Consider the following 21,962-nt stretch of genomic DNA (forward strand, 5'->3'; position numbering starts at 1 on the left):
AAGCTAGTAGATAAATATAAAATATACAAGTAAGGTTAAAAATGTAATACTAGGCCAGGTGCAGTATATGTTACTGGTTCAGTGCTCAGTTACTTTTTTTTGACACCACACTGAATAGAATACAGTGGATAAGCAAAGTTCTCCACCAGGAAGAGAAATATTTGTGTTGCCACAACAAACTGTTCATACTGTCCATCTGGGTTTGCAGTGGGAGAAAGTTAAATTAGGAGAGGATTTACAATGTACTTGTTCCAGCAAAGCCTATGGCCGAGTCCTTACCACCACCTGCTGCAAGAACAAGCCTGATGTGATTGCATTGTGTTCCCATGGCCGTGTCTCTAATGGACCATGCTGGATAGATACAGATGTTACACAGCAAATGTCACTGAAAGGAAATACTGAAGTGAGAACATACCTCTGACCCAAAAAATTAAATGGAGAAGTAAGAAGCTGCTTAAATAAGTGAATGTTGCTGAAGATTACAAATTTAAGTTTCTAAAGATACAGAAAGGCACATTTACATCACTGGTTTGCGAGAACACTGCATACACCTGACTACTGTAAGTTAAACTGCTCTGGGCTATAGCTAGCTGTGTATTTTAAGCTCTGAAATGTTCCCAAAACTACACTTCTAAAGCAATCCAATCCAAGTATCATACAGACAAAAATGCAGCTATAGTGAGAACCTACTTAACTTCTCAACTAAGTGTGAGCAGTAAGGCTGCCTCTCAGGGTAATAATGTGGTAAGATACTTCACTTGCCCCGCACACCAGTGACATCTGTCAAATACCTTTTTCTTGTATAAATGATAACAGCTACCTATTCTGATTAGAAGAAAAGCTCTGGCTGCAAGAATCAGAGAAAGGGTAGGTGACAAACTATCTACAATTTAAAGCAATGAATAGTTCTATTTATTGATCAACTTAAGTAAAAGAAAACATCCTTATATATGTTACTTAATGTATCAAATAATAATTACAATAGGTTTTAACTAGTGTACAGTTTACATATTCATACACCATTAGCAATGCTGAATGCTTTCTGCAGTTTTATATGAAGCCAATTTCTCTTTCCTGGTTTAAGATGCTGTGAAAAAGCTATGAAGAATGACATTTAAGAAAATATCTGATTGTGATTTCCACTATTTGTCCGTGTACAGCTAGCAGGTAATCCACAGCAAGGAAATTGATGCATACTCCATGTGCACCAGCTTGAGCTGTAGTACAGCCTGTAGGGAAATTTCTACTGACACTTGTCTTTCAGAAGCATTAACTAAAAAGCATAATCATTACATTTTCCTCAAGTTCTTATGTGTTTTCAGACTACCATCTCTTACTCTTACCATAACTAAAGGTGCTGTTTGATTGTGTGACCCTACATTAAGTAAATTCTACTCTTATTACCACACTTTTGAAGATTTTAGGAGTGTCTGTTTCCTTGCTAGGCACATGGGGGACAGCCAGAAAGGATGGGCTGGGGGAAGACATCTGAAATGCACCATCTGTCAAATTTCAGATTTTTGGTGACTTTTGGCTTTGGCAATATTGGTTTTCCTGACTACATTTTTAAAATCTTATTAGCTGAGTTCCTCTCTCCAGTGTGGCAGTACAGCTAAAATCCAGTATTTTTTTTAAGCAGAAGTCTTTCTCCATTACATAGCCAAGTTACAGAAATTTTACCAGTGTCATGCACGGGGCCAATGCATAAACACTACAGCTCCCTGCCTCTGCCCCAGCCAGCCAGCAGTCTCAGCTCATCATCTCCACCAGGCAGGCTCTGCTGTGAAACTAAGCATCTTCCCTTGTAATTGTCATGCAAGGCATCTGGAACACCAACTGCTTCCTTTCAGTTTAAGTGGACTGCAGCTATATTTAGACTGAAGACTGTTCTCACAGACCCCAAACTTTGGGGCTGTACTCCCAGTTTCCACCAGGAAGGAGGTTTGGGGTCCCACTGCCAGGAAGTCTCCCAAGTTTTCAAGCAAGTAAGTATTCATAATCAAATTTCAGGATGACAGTCTAAAACAAAGAGATGTCTAAGGCAATTCAGGTTTAGTTAAAAAAACATAAATCTCAACACAATTTAGACATGTATATATTTTAAGATTTTTTTAAATTTGAAGGGGGGGAAGGCAGAGCATGTGAGGAATACTAGAATTAAACTGCAGTATTGATACAACTGAACCAACTGTTTATTTACAATGATTCCTGAAAGTCAGCAGCCTGAATACACACCAATATAGCAGCAATTACCTGGTCTATTTAATGATGCCATATCTCCTCTCTTCTGCAGACAAAGAATGATTGTTCAGAGGTCACGGTTTAGTTTCTCGCACAAGGGAAAATAGTATGTGCAAACAATTCCTTGATTTAAACAGATTAAATCATATCTACATAACAGCTGTGAGAACAGCATGAAGTTGTATTGCTCTTCATAATCAGAAGCACATTTATCTTGCTTGTAAGGACAGAAAGCTTCTCTGATGTAAATGTGCCTTTAGAAAGTGAGAACTGAAAACATTAATATAAAAAAGTCAAATAACTAAGTATTTCATGAAACTATATATATAAAAATTGAGTTATCACAACTAAAGCAGCAAATCAAAATCTGCTGAGGTTTTCTGGTATAACTAAAAAAAAAAAAAAAAAGTTAGTTTGTGTCCAAGTTCAGTAAGTCAAATGCTACCATTGACACAACAAAACTAAAACCCACAAGGAAATTGAAAAGTGCACAATGAAATTAATAGTCTTGGGTCAAGTATTTATGGAAAAATGGAAATGTTTTGTCCGGTGGACTTGATAAGTAAGAATTAAAAGGAGGTATTAAAGTTTATCTGATCCAGATTTGGCTTGCCGTTCCACGTAGAAGAGGATGTAGGCCTTGGCCTTTACCACAGTCTCCTCGTCGGTCAGAGTTACAGTACTGTCGTTAAAATGGAACCAGCGGCCTTCGTGAGCTGCGTACGCAGTGTAATGTCCAGAGCCAACGCTGTCAGCAGGCGGGAGGCGAGGAGAGAAAGGACAATCAGAAGGAGACACACCACCTCATGCTCTGATGCATTTTCTATTAGGGCTTCCAGGAACCAGAGGAAGAAAGGAACTGACAGCCCTCCATAACAGTTGGTAAGATGCTTCCCTTCTTATCTGTGGGGCTTAAAGCTCTCCAAATTAAAGTTTTACATTAGGTAAAATAAGCCCTTACTGGGATGAGTTGAACGGTTTTTTGATATGAACTTACTAGCATCGCATAGTTTTTGTGCAAGCAAGGCTTCTTGCAATGCTGAACTTCCATGTTTGCCTACATAAAAAAATCAAATCTACTATCTGTTACTATTCAAGCATTAGCTAGAAAAATTTCAGGATGTTCCATTTGCAGAAATCTTCCCCATTTAGATCTAGAGAGACTCACATAGTCTAAATACAATCAAAAGCACTCACAGGAAAACTAATCCCAGAACACCAAGAAGAAAATTTTTCAAGTTCATCTTAAACCAGTGGAGCCCTATTTCTTGACTTTAACATACCAGAACTACCAATCTATCAATTTTTGTTACCCTGCCACCCCAAGACAAGGCCTGCTTTCACCTGCTTACATGTTGTAATACATGTTAAGTGCTTCCAACTATCTTAATTCCATCCAAATCACTACCCGCTCTCCTTTGCTGTCCATATAGTACTTCTGCTATGGCTCTGAACCACCAGTCAGATGCACTGTGGTGCTACAAGGGCTGCCTCTAGCAGTCAGCTTCTAAGAGTCCAGAGCATTCCTCCAGAGAAAGCAAACGGAGGGGCTTTCTGGACAGAACTTTTGGGTTAGTATCTTAGAATTAAATTCAGGTATCAGCAAGGTTATGATTAATGGAACTGACTTTGTTTAAGAAAACTCCATTCGCAGCTCACACCCCTAGTGATTGCCTGACTGACAAGAACAGGTTTCTCCCAGGATAAACAGTTGTCTTGGCCCTACTACTGCTACTCTCAACAGATCTGTTCAGGGCTGGGAAAGGGAAAAAAACAGAACAACACATACCCAGCAACTATACTTCAAAATCACTCCGCTGGGAGAGAAGGCTTTCACTGTGCCAGTCTTAAGCCTACAGTTGTTCCAACCACACACATACACTTTTTTGGCACAAATGCACACACATCTTTCAAAGTGAACAAGAGGAAGAAATATTTCTGCTTTGTACCAATTTCAAAATGAGGCATTAACTTCTGAAAGGCTCCTTGCTTCAATCTGTTGGTTTAGGGCTTTCTGTTCCTAGATACCTATGCTACTTTCATTCCGTCTCCCCCAGACTGCCAGTGGGCATTCACAGGAATAACTGTACAGATCTATCTGAAGTTAATTCAGTTTAGTTCCATGTAAGTTTATAAATCACTGCTTATTTCCAACAGTTAAAATACAGACATTAACAAGGGACAGAAACACCTTAACTCTGTGTGTACTTCAGTGGGAAGAAGGTCTCTGCCAAGAAGCAGGCTTACTCCATGTACTCACCCTGAACCATGATGCACAACAACAGCCGCAAGGTCATACAGGCAGCTTTCTGGGCCACTGTTTTCAGGCTGCAGTTAAAAAGAGAGAAAGCTCTTAAAATCTCAATAGCTCCTACCATAACTTGTAATAGACGGGTCGTGGAACAAATTTCAACAGAAAGTGTCGGGGAGTCTCCATACCTCTAACAAGTAGCATTTCATGTCTAGGCCTCGTAAGGGAAACTCGACATACGTATCAACCTTGTTTCTCAGATATGCTGTCCAGTGAAATCGCTTCAAGTGTAAGCATAGCACCTACAGGATTAAAAATAAAAAACAACAGATGCCTTAGAAGAAGAGATTGAACCTAGTGCTAGACATTTGCAATAGTCTTTGGGAGGGTTAGGTCTTGGTCTACTAACTGTCTAGTCGTTATTTCCTTTGACAATACTGTCACACCGTTAACTTTGCATTGCTTATACAAACCTTTGGTAGTTTCTGAATCCAGAATTTTTTGGTGGACTTCTGTTTCTTTTTGCATTTGTGACACATATAGAGCTCTGTCTCATCAAGTTCTTCCAGGTCTGTAAAACTGCGAAGACAATCTAAAAAAGAACAGGATACAAAAAACAAAACACCCACACAAGAAACCTGATTCATGATCACATCAAGTGATATTTTTGGTAACATGAAATACAACAAATACAGCAATATAGAAAAGGCATGCATATCTATCTGCTGCGCTCATTCTAGTTACTATATGCATTTGTGCAGCAAAAAGCTGTGTAATAATGTGTTTTAATAGAGTAACTACTTGTAACGTGCAGTGTTCCCTGTTCCCGAAAACAACAGCTATAAGCAATTCAACAGAAAAACAGGCACTCAAAAAACCTTCCATCTTTCAAACACAATTCTGTCCAACATTCAGCACAACTATTTTCAAAAGAAACTAAACTACTTTCTAACAAAGAATATTCAGCTTTTAAAGGTGATTTGGTTTTAGGTATAAAGAGAATGAAGAAATAGGGTTTTGATTAATATTCATGAATCTGCAGCAAGTACATTCACAAATCCATAAAAAATTAACATCCTTTATAACAAGATCAGTAATAACAGCACTACTGCCCAACTTTGCAGGATTGTATTTACGTTGTGTAAAAAGCTGAACACCCAAGAGCCAAGTGGCTCTAAGCACGGAGCCCTGGCAAATGCCAATAGGCAACAACGCAGGTGAGTGCTGGTTGGAAAGACTGGGATACATTAGAATACTCTGACCACAAAGGAAAACCCCTGCTGGACGACTCCTTGATATTTAGCTGACCTCCTGAAGCACTTCTCAGCCTCAGTTTATCATAGTATTATGTCAGTACGCAGTGACTGTGGTAAAACCTGCATGGAAAATTATTTTGACACCTCTTATGACAGAATATAATAAAATTAGATGGCTATGTGGCACCAAGTCACACACCCTAGGTGAAGGCCTGGCCCCTCTGAAATAGGTACTCTGAAGAGTATGTGCTCTTAGTCCTTGTAATGATTTCATTACCCAAGCACTCTTACCTCGTAGTGTACACATTGGTCCATTTTCTTGATTTTTAGTACGTTTATTTCTGAACTGACTTGGAATATCTAGCGAAAGGTCTAGAAAAAACAAACAGAAAAAATAGGGCTGAACAAAACAATGGCTGATCTTTTTAGGCCAAAACTCTGGTTCAGTCTAAATATATCAAGCTTCGGATTTACTTTTCTGCCTTAAGGTCCCCCTGTATTTTGAAAGCAAGAGGCACCTTACCTAGGAATGGGTCAAATTTTCTAGATTCAGTCCCACATATTAGGCAGTTGACTTCATTTTGAAGAATGCCTCCAAAAATTGCTGTGACAACAGTAGACGCTCCATTTCTAGACAAACCACATCAGAGAGGTAAAGTCAGTCAGAATGTCTGAGCTTAATTTTCAATACCTGTTAGGTGTTTGCTGCTTGCAACTCATTGTTATTAGGCAGAGCAGTTTTGTCCATGTGTAACAAACAGTGACTGAATTCATCCAGCAGGCACTTCATTCACCCCAGAATTGGACAGTGCAAGTATTTAGCTTCTACAATACTTCTACCTAAAAAAAAGTGTGGACGGTGTATGCTCTAAGCAGATGCTCAAATTTTCAGTGTTGAAAGTATTCTGGTTGATTGCACTTCTACAGTGGAAAGCTGATGCTCACAGGGGTACAGTATTTTAACCCTGTAATTAGGGCCATTTCTGAAACAAAAATTCTTCCCTCTTAGGTAGGTCAAGAATATTTTTGTTTTAATTCTACACCCTTTGTTCCAAGTAATTTTGACTTCTTAAAACATATTTCTGCACTTCTTCAGTTCCAAAAACAGCTTAAGTTACATTAATATATGATAAATGCTATGCATTATCATCATTGTTCTCCATGCTTTCATTACTCTCTTGAATCTTCTTAGCAGGTTACAAAATGGACTTACTCCTTATAGTCCCACTTAAACAAAAATTTTGTTATGTTATGATACAACTTCTAACCTTGCTAGTTTGCGCTTGCAGATCTGATGCTACAAGCCCGCAGAAACCTTATCTGCACTCCACCCACATCTTTACAGTTGATCAGAACACTTCTTGTTGAGCAGAAGGAAATGGCTACCCAAATAAACTACAGCATATTTATGACTTTACTGTAGCCATTTAAGTCTACGTGACCTTAATTTGCCCTTGACAGAAGGCAGCTTACTCCACCCTCACCATGCATTTGAACAGCCATTCTCCAGCCAAATTTACAGTAGAGCTGTGAATGAAGTTTAAATTCTCCTTGGGTTTTGACATTCAGAACGTTGACAAAACAAAATTGGTTTAGTTTTCAAATACACTTCAATTCTAAGAACATTTTAAGATTCTTTTGTGGATTTTTAAGCATCAGCAAAGCAACATAAATGTGGTAAAAAGCACAGTGCAACTCTAGGTGTTCCCTAATGAAGCGTCTATAAAATCCTGCATCTCTCAGACCTGCTTACTATGTCCTAATCAGTATAGGAAGGGAAAGATCACTCAACTCTTACATAGGGAATCCAAGGACTTAAGAGACCAAATGTGCAGGCTGAACTGACTTAACACACCTGGCACAGAATTCAGAAACAACAGTGTCTTGAGAAGGACAGAAAGAGGAGTGAAACACGTGGATTACTTCTGTTTCAAGACACACAGTACCATGAAAATCAAAATTACCAGGGAAAAAGGCAACACCTTTAACTGTGTCAATTGATACACAAATACAGCAAGATCATCTTCAGGAAAATTGACTTCAGACTGTAACTGTTCTGCTCAGATGTTAATCCAGGAGGTCTGCTAACAATTTAAACCTACAAATCATTGGCCATCTTTTTTGCTCCTGTGCCATTCAGCCCCTCTGTCACCCTACATCTGTGAGATTGAACAGAAGAACGAATAGAAAACAGAGTTCTTTTTTTTTTAATTTCTGAAAGATGTTTTTACAACTTAGTCTGTATGCTCACTCATACCTATGAAAAATGCTGATCTAAACTACTTCTGAAAGGAAGCACATCGTACAGGATGCTAATCCTTTATAACCTGCAGCTTTGTGTTTGTAACATTACAGAGGAACTAAAGAAAACTTAAGGAGTCATGAATTTGAAATTTCAGTTCCACCACACACAGACCCATACAAAGTCATTAACATTTTGAAGAAATTAAAACACTTCTTACATGCAACATTTGTTGCTTGCAGACAGGCTAGAATTTTCTTGCAAAATTACTGAACGTGAAACGCCATTGAAGCCACCCTGGAGTTCCAGGTGTAGATGGTCCAAAAGGTAACGCATGAACTCGTGGGCATCCTGTTGCTGGTATCCCCTTGAGAGAAAAGGAAACAACAGCAACAAATTCACCAAGTACACAGGTTGCTTTAGTGCTGACACACAGAGAGCAGCAGGGTCACAGGAAAGAACCATTACTTGTTGATAATTCTGAGCAGACTTTCCAGAGGTGTATGTATTTGTACCAAAAAAGTCTTCCAAGTAGCCTTTGGAAAGGTACAGCAAAGTCTAGACAAACTGAGCAGTTTTGGTCCTTTGCAGCTCACTTTCTCTCTGCATGTCTTTTTGAGGAATGGAGAAACGTGTAAGAATATACATTTTAGAGCGAAAGAGATCTTTTTTAGAAAGAAGAGGGAGCAGTAGAGATATACTATTTGCTCACATATTCAGTTAACATAGGTGCCATGTTCACTGGCCTCAACCAAACTCAGTCTGTGCTAGTCCCATCCTAGGTCTCATGTTAATTAGAAGTACACAATGGTAGCAGTGACTTCCCCTCACTTATGCAAAGCCTTTCTCCTTTTTGTTATTGACTGTATTTGATTAGTACCTCTTCAGAACTATTATGAATAACGTCCAACCAGCACACCTTACTTTGAAACTACCAAAAATTAAGGTAAAATATATTGAAATCTCACACCTGGCAAGATTCAAAAGAAAGACACCACAAAACACATCGTGCATGTGGGATTCAGAGTTGGTACTTCTGAGGGGTTTTCATTCAGCCACTGATCCCACTTATTTCAGCAGCTCCAGGTATTTGTTTGCCTGTTTACTCCCCTCCGTACCAAAGCCAGGAATTTAATCTTTGGGTTTGTTTTCCACATGCGTCTTTCAGCAACAACATGAATCTGACATAATTAGGATGAGAGAGAGGTGTTTCTTTCCTCTTCTAGGGCGCGATCTATAGTGATACTCAGAACTGCACACCTCCCCTGCATAACCCACACACCATTTGTTGGGAGAGGGAGGTAATGGTGTGCCCCATCCAGGGCATCTGGATTTGGCAGGATAGGGATCCAGGCTCAGATGTGTCATGCTATCCACAGCAATGCTGCTCAAAGAGTTACAATTATTTTTTCACCAGTAACAAACTCAACCAAAGGGAACAGAGAAGCCATCAGGGTAAAATATGCCTTTACAGTTATTTAAGCTAAATCATGCATCAGATTTAATAAAAAACTGCTATTCATTGGCTCTAAGATGTGTGCCGAGATGAAATAGGAGAGCATACATAGTGTAACTAAAAACTTTGTGCAACACTGACATAATTATGTGCAAGTCTCTGTAGGCCCAGTTACAAAAATCCCTACACAGTAAGGTTGGCCTTCCCTCTTCCTCTTGTACATTCTTTAAAGCTGCTTTATCATGCCTCCCCTGCCCCTTTTCCTCCTCACTACGCCACGTAAGCATTAGCAGTAACTGTCACACAGGAATGTATAGGCAAGAACAACAGAGATGGGGTTTTTTATGCTACTGCTCGGGGAAAGGAAAAAGTCCTAATGGCACAGAGAAATGAGACATACACAGTGTGAGGTTACTGTGCTTAGTGAGAAACACAGGTATGTCCTGCAAAAGTACTGCTAGGAGGTAACAAAATAAACATTATTTAAAGTCTTTTCCTCTTCTGGAATCACACTAATGTTTTCTTCCAAACTAGCAGCTTTGAAAGAAATGACCGTGTTTGTAGATCTTGGAGCACGCTGGAAAGCAGCAGCAGCACTACCTACCTTTCTCAACAGAAAAACTGTCATACACAAACACTGCTGTGCTTCAACAGGCCACAGTCCTGTACAGCCAAAACCAGGACTTAATTCTCCCCCAAGTTGCAAAATACATGTTGTTACAAAACAAAGTAGTAAAACAAACTCAACTTCCAAGCTGCACATTAACTGTGCTGAGATAACACAGGATTTGTGCTTTCTTTACTGAATACAGATATCTTCAATTTAATAAACATTTAAGCAATCAATCAAAACAGCTGAAGATTAAATTTAGGGAAAGTCTTAAAGATTAAATTTAGGGAAAGTCTTTGCTTTTCAACATTAAATTTCTCATAAAACAGCTCTGAAGTATACAGTACACTTGCACTGCAACAAATTTGATCAAACCACCTCTGGAATCATTCCACATTGTTGGTTGTGCTCCTGATGCATGTGTTTATAATTACAGATGGAAAATTCCTTGGATTTCTTAAAAAGCTGAAGTATAGATACAGATCTTTAAAAGAACACTGTTTAAAATAAACAATGGTCTTAAAAGCAAAATGCAGTTTCTGTGAGTCAGCTTGTGTAATAAAACTGAACTCCATCCACCTGAAGCAATTCGGTTCAAGCCCACCTCATAAAATTCCTTTTCCTACTGCCAACAGAATACAAACAGGAACAGTTACTAGGGAGAGAGAGCATACTCTTTATACAGCAGTAAATCAGCAAAATACACATCTTGCAACCCAGCATGAGGCTGCAGCACTATCTTGGCACGCAGTAGGATGTCAGACGCAGAGTTTGTCCAACAGCCAAGGAGCAGTACTTCCACAGCAGCATTAGAGCCCAGAGGTGCTCCACTTGTGCTCAGAGTGACTATAAACGATACTCTCTACTCCCTGTACACAGTGTGAGGACAGAGGGCCACAGAGCACATCAGCAGCGGTTTTCTCCTATAACCTTCTATAAGAACAACAGCACTTGCAAGTCCTTGGAGGCAGGCACGACACACCTCTATCAACTGAAATCTGTTTTGGGCTAAAACAAACCACATTTCCAACCACGTCTCCTCCCCCGCCCCGTCATTTCAGGCTTCGTAAGCACAAGCCAAGGGGCTGGTTTGCTGTTAACGTGCTACTGGCTCCAGCTTGCTTTCACGTCTACATCCATCCACCTTCTCCTCCCAATCTCACAAGCAGCGCACAAGGTAGAACTACAATTAGAGCATCACTGGCTTTTACAAGGTACAATTAAGGACTGAACAAATTCAAGTTTTCTCCCTGGATCATGTGGGAGCAGGGAGCTACTGAGCAGCTAACTTCATTCTCCATGTGATTTAATGAGTTCTCTTACCAATTAATCACAGACATGCTCCCAGTTAACTAGGAATAAAAAGGGAAGAGGAAGAACCCCAACAATCAACACTTTTTCTTTTAAAAGCTGTGATAGAACCCACAGTGCTGAAAATCTGCTTGAGGAACTTTAATGAACTGGTTTCTCAGTCTGACAAGAATTAAGAGTGAAGACTGTAATAGGGAAACTGGTCAAGGACATTATGGATGATGTTCATTTACCTATAAAATGTTTTGGTCACTGCTTGCTACTACTGGTATTAAACTTCCTTGATTCTCATAAGTCAAGTGAAAGATATTTGGCAGTGTGAAGAACAGAATGAACAGGTTTGTGTTATTCGGGTTGCTCGCTGAGCAGATGTGTTCACAGCATCTTTTCAGCACTGCTGGAGATGGAACAGATAACACAACATCTTACTACCTGAGCACATGGAGCAACTTACCTTCATCACAATATATCCTAACAGGTTTCAGTGCTCCTTTGAAAGAGGTTCAGGGGCCAGGACAGGGAGACCTTGGAGAGGAACGATACTTCGATTTACTTGGGGAACGTTCTTTTTATTATCTTTTTTGTCAGTATGGGCACAAAATGCCTGTTATGCACAAGAATTTTTTTCTTATAGACCTTTTTTCATTCCAGCTGGTGATTACGATATTTTGAGAGAATCAAGGAAGTTTCAGCCAGTATGTTTGTATTTAGACCTGTAGGTGCTGTACCCTTTTTATTCTTTATACACTTTCTTTTTGCAGCCAAGCTAAGGTTCTGTCAACACCATGCACTTGGCATTTACCTACAAGTCATTGTCTTGATTCTTCTGCCCTTTAGAGCACTGGCTCAGAGGTACAACTACTACTATTTTAGTATTTGAAACATTCATCCTCCCTGACACTGCTACATGTAGCATGTAGTAGAAGGGCAGGGGTAAAAAAAGCACTACCAACAAACACAAAACTTTGATCAAAGTGAAGATTCTTTTCAAAGCCTTTTTTCGTGGCATATGGGAAAGCTGCATAGAGTGCATCCCACAGATTCAGCAAGTTTTAGAGGACACCAGCAATACAAGGTTGCAATCAAGAATTTGTTCTTATTTTGCAAAACTTACCTAAAATTTGGCATGATTTTCCAAACAACGTAAAACAAAGACTCTGGACTAAATGCAGTTTGGCTTCCCTGCCATAAAGCACAGAGCGTCTTTCTGAATTCTTCCACCAATGAACTACAAAAAAAGTAAAAACTGGAGATTAATACAGGTTTGCGTTGTAACCCTTGGAGGCTTATTAGCTCAGTGGTACAAATAGCAGACATTACTTTGGTTAAAATTGTAATGATTGGGTAAACATCCTTTCCAGTACTTCAATGATTTTATGTCCAAAATCCTACCCATAATGTCAGAGAGAGACAGGTTAGGAAAACACATTTCACGTGTTGAACACTCACCTGGAAATCTATCCACCTTTTGCCATTTTACTGTAGACTCTGCTACCATCATCCCTTTAACGCTTGTTCAAACAAGTTACAGATTGTGAACTGCTTTTTTTTTAAGGTTCTTTTTGGTAGTACGTTCACTTGCAGCCTAATTCCCATGACCATGTATTAGCTGGAATTAAGTAACATCATGTCTGGAGTACATATAACTAGCACGTCTTAACCTTACTTTAAACACAGTTACACTCCAGTACTTTCTGATGTATATGACCGCTTCCCCCGCAGCACCACACCTATATAAACAAACTGCAAGTGATAGAAGTTTCTTTTGCACAGCCAATTATTTTTCTATGACTCAGTCCCCGTCCCCCCCAAAAATCAATTTTTCTATGACTCTACAACAGTGAAAGCCTATAGTGGATCTACTACCCAAGCATCTGCTGTTCTCTGTAAAGTTCAGTGCTAACACAGGACATGCAGCTTACACATTGTTATCCCCCTGGCTCCTGGTATGGTAAGTTCGCCTGCCTGCAGTCTTCCCATTCCTCAGCTCCACAGCAGGCAACTCTTTGAAGTAACAGCAAAACTGTTGAATGTTACTATGGAAAAAAGGAAAATTAATGAAGTCCTTAAAAGGCAGAGAATGAAGGCAATATTACATATTCTGGAGCCTGTTCTTTGAAATGCATAAATGCAACTTCATGCGGTGATAGAAGACTGCAATCACCCACAGTTCAAGCTCCAAGAAATACTGTAGCAAATACTCATCTTCTGTAAGTGACTGAGCAGATCTGTAAATACCATCACCATCCCAACTATCTAAAATAATGATATTTTGGCTCTGCTTTGCCTAAGAGCTACCATGACAGACAGAGGTATCAGAAGGCATTCCTTAACAAGGCAGACTGCAGCTGCTGAGGAGGTTACCTCCGTGCCTACTGCCACCTCTCAATTCTGGCCTCTGCTACCCAGTCCCTGTGAGGGAACATAAGCAGCATGTGCCTCAACTCCTGCTAATGAACCCCCAGTGATGGAAAAGAAAATGGAGACCGATTAGTGCCGTCATAGCCAGACTCAGTAGTCTCCCAGTGAAGCAGGCAAATTCAGGACTATGACAGGGCAGTGGCAGTCTTGGCAGCAATGAAATGAAGTCTAACACCTCAGCACTGCAGACACTGTTCTACCTGCTTCCAAGAGCCCCCTTCCCTCAAAGCACTGTCTCTGCTTTCCCACCAACCATAAGCAGCAGCATTTCAACAGCCTCAGCAAGGAAAGGACAGTGTCCTCTTCTGCTGAGGACACAGCAGGCTTCCTCCAGAATGCTGCGCCACAGGAGTCCCTCGCACTGAGAAACACAACTGTATGGCACCTGAACACACCCCTTCCTGCAAATCCAGGTACACTTTTGTACAGTGGTAACTTGCCACATTCACTTGCCTAACGCTACCACCACTCTCACAGAGGCACGGGGAAGGCTTCGGCAGTACCTGAGCGACTGAAGGATTGCATTCATGAAACACGTATTTCCCAGGTTCCGAAGACCTGTGGCACAAAGGGCAGTGGTGCTTCCCTGAAATGAGAAAGGTTCAGCTGAAGAAAGACTTATCATTGTTCCCTGACTTTCTCTCCACAGAGCTGTTACTGTTATATCAGCACAGATTTAAACAATAAACAACACTGTTTGGAAAGTGCAGTTTCAAAGCCAAAGCAACCTCACCAGCTCTAACTGCCTTGAAGCTATGTCTTGACACAAAACCTGTTTCTTAGTCATTCCTGTCAACAGAAAACTGTACTATATCTCTTCCTGTGCGAATAAATCTAGACTAGGGCAACACAGAGGTAATCATAGGCTTTTACTGCTAAGTATTTCTGTGTATGTACGTTAAATATTCACACCCCAATAATGTTCAGTGAGAACCGGACAGAAATTTCCCTAAAGTGACTTTGAAAAATGAAAACACCAATCCTTATCCATGTAGTCCTATGTCTAATATGCACCGTGTGGCAGCCTGCAGGTTGTTTTTAAGTCACCAGCAATAGCCTGCTGTCTTGGTGGGGTCTTGTGGTAGCCAGGAGGGTTTTTGAAAGACAGATAACAGCATTTATTTGGGAAAGAAACAGTCAATCTAGACTGTGCAAACAAAAAGCAACGTGCTGAATAAAGAGAAGCAAAATATACATCATTTAGAGCCTACGAGTTTCAACAGGTTAGAGCAATGTTACCCACAGATGAGCTTGCTTTTTGCCAGAATCTTCAGGGTGGGCTGGGAGGAGAAGGAAGAAAAACGCAGACAGTGTTGCATTTATGATTTTCTAGAATCCAAAACACTTGGACACATTCCATTGTCTACAAAGTACCACATTGGAAGTTCATCAAATTTTGGGGCATTCTTCACTATTCTAACAGAATTTAAAAGCTAGACTATCTTTTAGTAGCAGTATCTTGAAATGAGCTTACTACTCAATAGCAAAGACTGCATGCAAATGCAGGTTACCAAATACGTATTCAAAGTGTTCCAATAAAACTTTTTTTCCTCCCCAAATCTACCACAAACATAATCTCGGGTGAAGAACTAATGACAGTAGGGTATTTGTGTATAGGTTGTAAAAAAAAAATAAAAATTAAAATTAAAAAAAAAAAGAGTATTATTTACAGAAGCAATTTACCCATTCAGCCAGAAGTGTTTAAAGAGAGACCTGTTTTCCAATAAAGGAGGAAAATTTTTAATATAAACGCCACAGTTCCCTTAGCATATTCTTTTCTCACACACTTGCCCAGGGTGAGACAGCTCAGTATTACTGCAAACAGCAGTGCCCTGTTTATCTTTTGATATCTATCTTTTCTAGATAAGGATCCAATGTGCCAACAATAAAAATATCATCTGTTGCCATGGGCAATATTCAAGTATTGATATAACTGAGAAAACCACACAGACTAAGAAGAATTAAAGCAGCATTAAATTCATGCTTTCTATTTCCATCTTCTCTGTATTTAAGTGTTGCCTAGAATCTTCCTTCTGGTTTTTACCAGCTTTGAGTTTTCCAGACAATGATGCAGCGTGTTGCCATAGCAAAAAAACCACTATTTCTCCCAGGCTTCCTCATTCACCCCAGGATTGGGACAGTACAGGAAGCATACACATCATATTCAGAGGACTCTAAGATGACTGTAGGTAGTGCATTTTTGAAGTAACTAAACCCCCACAGACTTTGCAAAACAGTGACTGCTTTGCTCCCGCCCTCTTATTTCCTTTCATACTCAAGAACTACTTCTCTCTGTAATCAGGTAGCTGTTCTTCAGCTCCCTTTGACTACACTGCTGTCCTGCAGCCCCAAGGTCCAAGGAGAAACAGCCCTGCTCCACCACACCTTCTGGCTGAGGGTGAAAATGAAGCAATTACATACAGCTGGGTTAGTAACTCCTCTATCCCTCCCTAAAATCTGGGAGAAATTATGAAGATTAGAAACTCCCTCAACCCAAACTGTGTAAAAGAGACATTTGGTTTGGGGCATTCTTTGACTGGAAGAAACTATGCAGCCCTTCAGCTGTCTAGAAAGGGCTTGGATTATCCTCTCCTGGGTGCTGTTCTGCAGATGTGAAATTAAAAGACCAAGAAGATGCGAGTGAGAACAGCTTTCAGAATAGTTCACAGTTTCTTTTGAAAGGAAGTTTTACTAAACTCTTCTAAAAATTTTTTGAAATTTTTTACTTTTTTTCCTAACAATTACTTTTATAACACTACAAAAAACAGTGCACCTGCTTCTTTGCCTTCTGCACTGTTAAAAAACAAACAAACAAAAAAAAACCACACCAAAAGACACCCTTTGTCTGCTCAGGAGAAAAAAAAAAAAAAGGCTTATATCTACCCATGTTTTAACCAATAGATACTAGTTGCTTCCAGCTTCGCTGATCCCACCAAGCTCAAACTGCCCTGAAGCTCCATTTTGACAAGAAACTCTTCTTAAGCACAGGGAAGCTCAAAGTCTAGCTCAACAGAAATGCAGCAGAATATCGAACACTTTTGTGAGAAGGGGCTCTTCCAGGTGTGTGGTCAGAAGATGAGAAAGACAAAGTGCACCAAGCAAAAATTTGGGTAACTAACTATTACAAGTCTAGGCCATCTGTAAAACTCAACAGGTTTAGAAAACACCCCTAAACTTACTGTACCATCATACTTACATTTACTTTTAATAACTTGCTGTTCAGAGATGAGTTTTCCAATAGTTTTCTTTTCCTATGTCTGTCTGATGTAAAGGCTGAACTGTTGGAAAGTAATTAAAAGAGGTTACTTTCTCTAAAAATAAAAAATTTTGCACAAATTGGACAACAGGTAATCGTCCTAATGTTTAATACGGTGGTTACATCTGCTCAGTTGTCATTAAACCAGCAAAGAGCTTCCCAATTGCTACATAGACTTTTCCATGTCTTAAAACAGACTGAATTTCCCTCAGAGTACAGATGCACATCTTATTTTCAACACTACACTAATGTCCAAGTTAATTGCATTAAGTTATCATGGCACAGCATGTGTGCCTAAGAGTGGCCTTATTAGCAGGGTAATTTCATCTAACATATCAACCCTTTTCCTTATTCAAAGAAATACTCAATACAGAATTCACCATAAAATTCTTCTGTAAGAAAATTCATCTCAGCCTTTAGAAAGACAACTTCAAAAAAATCAGGACTAATGAAAGTTACCAAAAAATCAAAATTATCTCGAGTGTTAGTACTTATGTATTATAGCTGACTTAAATAAAAATACATGAGGTTATAACATTTGTGTAACACAAAGTTGCAAGAACAATTAGTTATTCTTTTCCACATCACTGGAAATTACTGTCCCCTCAATTCCACCAGTTTGTGACTTCTCTCTAATCCAATAGCAAAATCCTAACTTGTTCCAGATTTTAGGTAGGGTCTTTTGTTTGTTGTTTGTGTTTGGTTTGGTTTTGGGGTTTTTTTCATTTTTTAATTATGAAGTCCTCCCAACATTCAAAACCTGTCATTACACACAACAGAAGCCTCCATGCTATTATTTATCTCCCAAAGAGTAAGATCTTCCAGACATTTCCAAAATACTAATGTGCACTTCTTATTAAACACCTTTACATCTCACTACATGCCTGAGAAGCCCATCAAAAGAGAGACAGGAGAAGAACGAAAATGTTACTATTACCTACAGAGTAAGTGACACACTTAACTCATGGAGGATCCAGAGACTTCCCAAAAATCACAGCAATTTCTCAGCAAGAGTCCTGTTTGAACTCTGGGTCATTCAAATGTATTTGGAAGCACCGCATGTACACGTGCTTCTACTTCACAACAGGCAAGATTTCCAGGCAAACTGTGAGAAGTCTATTTGCTATCTAGCACTGGCCACAGCATCTGCATCACAAAGACTGTATTATCTACTTTTCAGTGGAACAGTGCTAAATAACGGCAGATGAAAACATGTATCTTCTGTACAATTCCAAGTTCATAAGCCTTCTTAATCTTTTTGTTTGGAAATCAAACCATGCAATTAATACGAAGACTACTTCCACCTGCATTCACCTGCATTTCTCTACTCCAGAAACCATTCTGGTTTTGACAAAACTAGGATTCTCTTATGGAAATTCTTTCATTTATATGCAAAAAGACAATTAACAACATACGCGGTATCACACACATACAAGGACCACAATATATATACACATATATACATATAAACAAGAAATACCACTTAAATGATGCAATATTACTACACCCAAAGCTCTTCGGATGTAAACAAACTACTTACTTTTCCAAATTCTGAAGGTGCTCTCTGACCTTCTGTACCAGGCCCAGCTTGGTATCATTGACTACAAAATCATCGCAGCGATAACTGCAAGAAAAAACATTTATCAGAATGTGCAAAGGATTTCAATGAAGTACTCCAAAAGAGCCACGCAAGTCTACATGTGGGAAGCACTGAAGTGATTCAGTGGAAGATTACAAGGGGAACAGGGGAGACACCACCAGCATACTGAGCTTGGTTCCCTCTGAAAACTACCCTAGCTAGAGAAGGTACAGGCACTATCTTATTACATGTTTTTTCTTCTAGCTCAGTTCTTTATTAGAAGTCAACCTGAAATGCTGAACAGATATACACACAATGTAAAAGTTTCTCCTACTAAAAAGACCAGTGAAAACAAACTAAGAGATTACACAATTTGTCCAAAGTCACACCAGAAATCTGGGGCAACTCACACCCCGTGCTTTAAGCACAAATACCGTGTCAATCTCTCATGTAGTCTGTATATATACAGAAAATTTAAGCTAGCATTTTGAGATTTTTCAGGATAGTGTGAAAGAGTAACTGAGCTGAAAAAGAGAGGAGCTGATCCCCACAGTGCCTCAGAGCAAATGTAAAGTGAAGCCAAACCAAAATGTCCTCTCAGCAGAAGCAGTGTTACAAAAATCTACAATCCTATAACGGTCTACAATAATCTCACACTTTCCAAGAAGCAAAGACGTTCACTATGATTTAATATTCAAACTGTAGGGTCCTAACACCTCACACAGTGCACAAAGGCAAAGCTTATAGACCATTTCTAATGGGGGTGGGGGGCGTCTTTCATGGAATGCTGAAAAAACCCCATACCTTATTCCATTATTTTCATGAGTATATGTAAATCCAAAGTGCACATTCATTTCTTCAAATTGACGAGTAGCAAAGCAAACTGTTACAAGAACACCGTTGCAAGACAGCATTAACTTCTGCTGCTTTGCTGTGTTTTAAAACCCTCACAAAAAGAGAGAACAGAAGTCCCAAAGTGATGTGGACCCTTCTTATTCATGCTTTTTCTTTCATTTGTGAAGGAAAGACAATGCCTGTATGTAGGGGTGGGGTAGCAGAAAGGGGAGGGGAAGGAAAGACAAAAATCCCTCTAAACCAAGAACCAGAAACGCTGCAGTCAGTAAGGAAGCCCAGCCCTGCAGAATCCACACCTGCATGCTGGTAAACCACCAATTCTGTGTCTCAAAGGAGGCAGTCAGGAGCCGCAGAGGACGTTTCACAGTACTCCTGCAGGGTTAGCCAAGAGCTAGATAACTCCTATTCTGGCATGAGAAACAGGAAGGCAAGAAAAGACATAACACCACTTGCACCAGCTCTTTTGAGAGCACCGTGACAAAAAGGGAGCAGAGACTTGTCACAACTTCCTGTCCCCCACACCCCACAAAGGTAAGAGCTCCGAGCAGTGTTTGTCAGCCCTGGGCTTACTGTGAAGCACCAAACTGCAGCTTCAAATTCTGGCAGGCAACCGAACGCTTCCTGTGAAGAAAACTAACTCACTTCAGATATGTTTAATATCAGGCCTGTAGCTCCTTCTCTCCTCTCCCTTTGGCACAGGACTGACTCAAATGTGAAATACATCCTCATCATCTCATATTACTCCTCTGCTGGAGCAGATCCGTGCTTCGTAAGTTAATGAAGCTATTAACTTCAGGCACAACTGGAATTTACAACATTCTTTGTTGCATAAATCTGTGAGGTAGTTCAAAGGCAACAGTATTGCTTGTGTTAATTCAAACACTGAATCCTTGAAGAGACTACAGTAAAGGCCCTTGCCACCGAAAGGAGTCTGTAAGACCAGTCTGCCCAGGATCTCTGTGGACTTTTGCCTCCTTAGAAGATAAATTAATACAACTCTAATGATGTCCAAGCACTGAACACAACAGTTATGGATACTTAAACAAGATCTAGAAATTATTAAGATAGCTATTGCCAAATAAAATTATTTAACTTTTTTCAAAGATTGCTACAAACCTAGTGAGTTTGGGAGGGGGAAGACGTCTGTAAACATGTTTATTTTTCAGCCATGTTTTCAGTGCATCTATTGACCTACAACACCCAATGAAGTGTTCCTGCATTTGCCACTCTCACAGGACACACCTCAAGGACAACCATCAGAGTAAACTACCCAGGCTGAGAGGTAAATAATGGTGCAAGTGGATACAGTACAGTCCGACTCCTTAATATAAAGCACCCAGGTATACCAGCACAGTTACATTGCTACTCTAGTTGTGCAGCTACTAAAGCTTATAAACGGGGAATTAAAGCTTCTATGCCAGCTTACTGCTGAAAGATGATATAGATACTTGCTCCCATGCCGTAAAGATCGTGTTAACCTTATTTTTAGTCTGATCTCACATGCCAGTTACATCTTTACAAACTGCAGATTAGCACTTTCCCCAAGATGGAGGAATAAAACTAAATACATCGTTAAATGTCAGGGTCCTTACAACAGTGGAAAAGTAATTTCAAGATTCACTTGAAAACAAGACAAGATTCCTCTACTTCTCTTTTTAACAGGCAGGTTTTTTTAAACCACCTCTCTTGCAGCATTCCTAACAAGAAACAACAGCACTACTACCAATCTATTTTGGACAAATGAAGTAAACAGCCTAGGAAGTAGTTTCTGCTTTAATAGCTTAGAATTTGTTAAGCGCACACACCTTAAAAGTAAACTGCCGAGAGATTACTTCCTATATGCAAAACTAACATTCAAACCAGATGTTTGTGATCCTCAGAATTATCACAAATTAACAGTACACCTTTTTGCATCCAGGGATTCTACAATATGCTTTTAACAGCAATTGTACAGAACAAATTCTGTGCTTTGGGGAGGGTGCCTTATATGGATCAGCACAATATTTTCCTCTGCACACTTTCTATTTTTAACATCTCTGCCACCTCCGAGGCCTGGTCTTTTCTGGCCTCCTTTGCTGCTAAAATGGCAGCAAGCCACTGAAGGTATGCGCTGCTCTGGGAAACACATACTTAGTGCTGGCTGTTTCTGTAGGTTGCAGAACTTCATGCTATGTTTAAAGGCCCTGATTAGATTTGAAGAATTACAAGAAAAATTATGAAAATCCAAATTTCCTTAGTTGTGCTAACACCTTATATGAGTAAACTAAGAACTCCAGTTTTAATTTTGATAAAAGGCTTTTTACTTTCTTTAATTTCCACTGACCGCAGAATGCAAAATAAAGGTCCAAAGCAATCGCATTCTTGGATGCTCATGTGCTAGCACAGTAAATCTGTTTTTTAAATAGAACCACCATCACTAAAAGAAAGACTAAAAGATTTTTTTTTTTTTTAATTCCTTGGCACTTAAAACACTTGGGGTGGGGA

The 21,962-nt window shown here is 39.6% G+C and overlaps 1 protein-coding gene across 1 annotated transcript in view; it reads right to left on the reverse strand.

Annotated features, from left to right (window-relative positions):
* Positions 1-1,690: 1,690 nt before the first annotated feature.
* USP3 (ubiquitin specific peptidase 3) overlaps positions 1,691-21,962 on the reverse strand; it is a 40,951-nt gene continuing 20,679 nt past the window's right edge. Inside the window, exons 4-15 of the mRNA XM_026856027.1 lie at positions 18,585-18,668; positions 16,985-17,066; positions 14,292-14,374; positions 13,290-13,403; positions 12,482-12,595; positions 8,211-8,357; positions 6,272-6,378; positions 6,040-6,120; positions 4,966-5,084; positions 4,681-4,794; positions 4,502-4,569; positions 1,691-2,989 (exon numbers count right to left, since the gene is read on the reverse strand). Of these exons, the coding sequence (XP_026711828.1) occupies positions 2,824-2,989; positions 4,502-4,569; positions 4,681-4,794; positions 4,966-5,084; positions 6,040-6,120; positions 6,272-6,378; positions 8,211-8,357; positions 12,482-12,595; positions 13,290-13,403; positions 14,292-14,374; positions 16,985-17,066; positions 18,585-18,668 (1,279 nt within the window). The 3' untranslated portion in view covers positions 1,691-2,823. The remainder of the gene's footprint in view (positions 2,990-4,501; positions 4,570-4,680; positions 4,795-4,965; positions 5,085-6,039; positions 6,121-6,271; positions 6,379-8,210; positions 8,358-12,481; positions 12,596-13,289; positions 13,404-14,291; positions 14,375-16,984; positions 17,067-18,584; positions 18,669-21,962) is intronic.

The sequence above is a fragment of the Athene cunicularia genome, assembly GCF_003259725.1.
Source record: "Athene cunicularia isolate RWA chromosome 10 unlocalized genomic scaffold, athCun1 chr10_part1, whole genome shotgun sequence".
Lineage (NCBI taxonomy): Eukaryota > Metazoa > Chordata > Aves > Strigiformes > Strigidae > Athene > Athene cunicularia.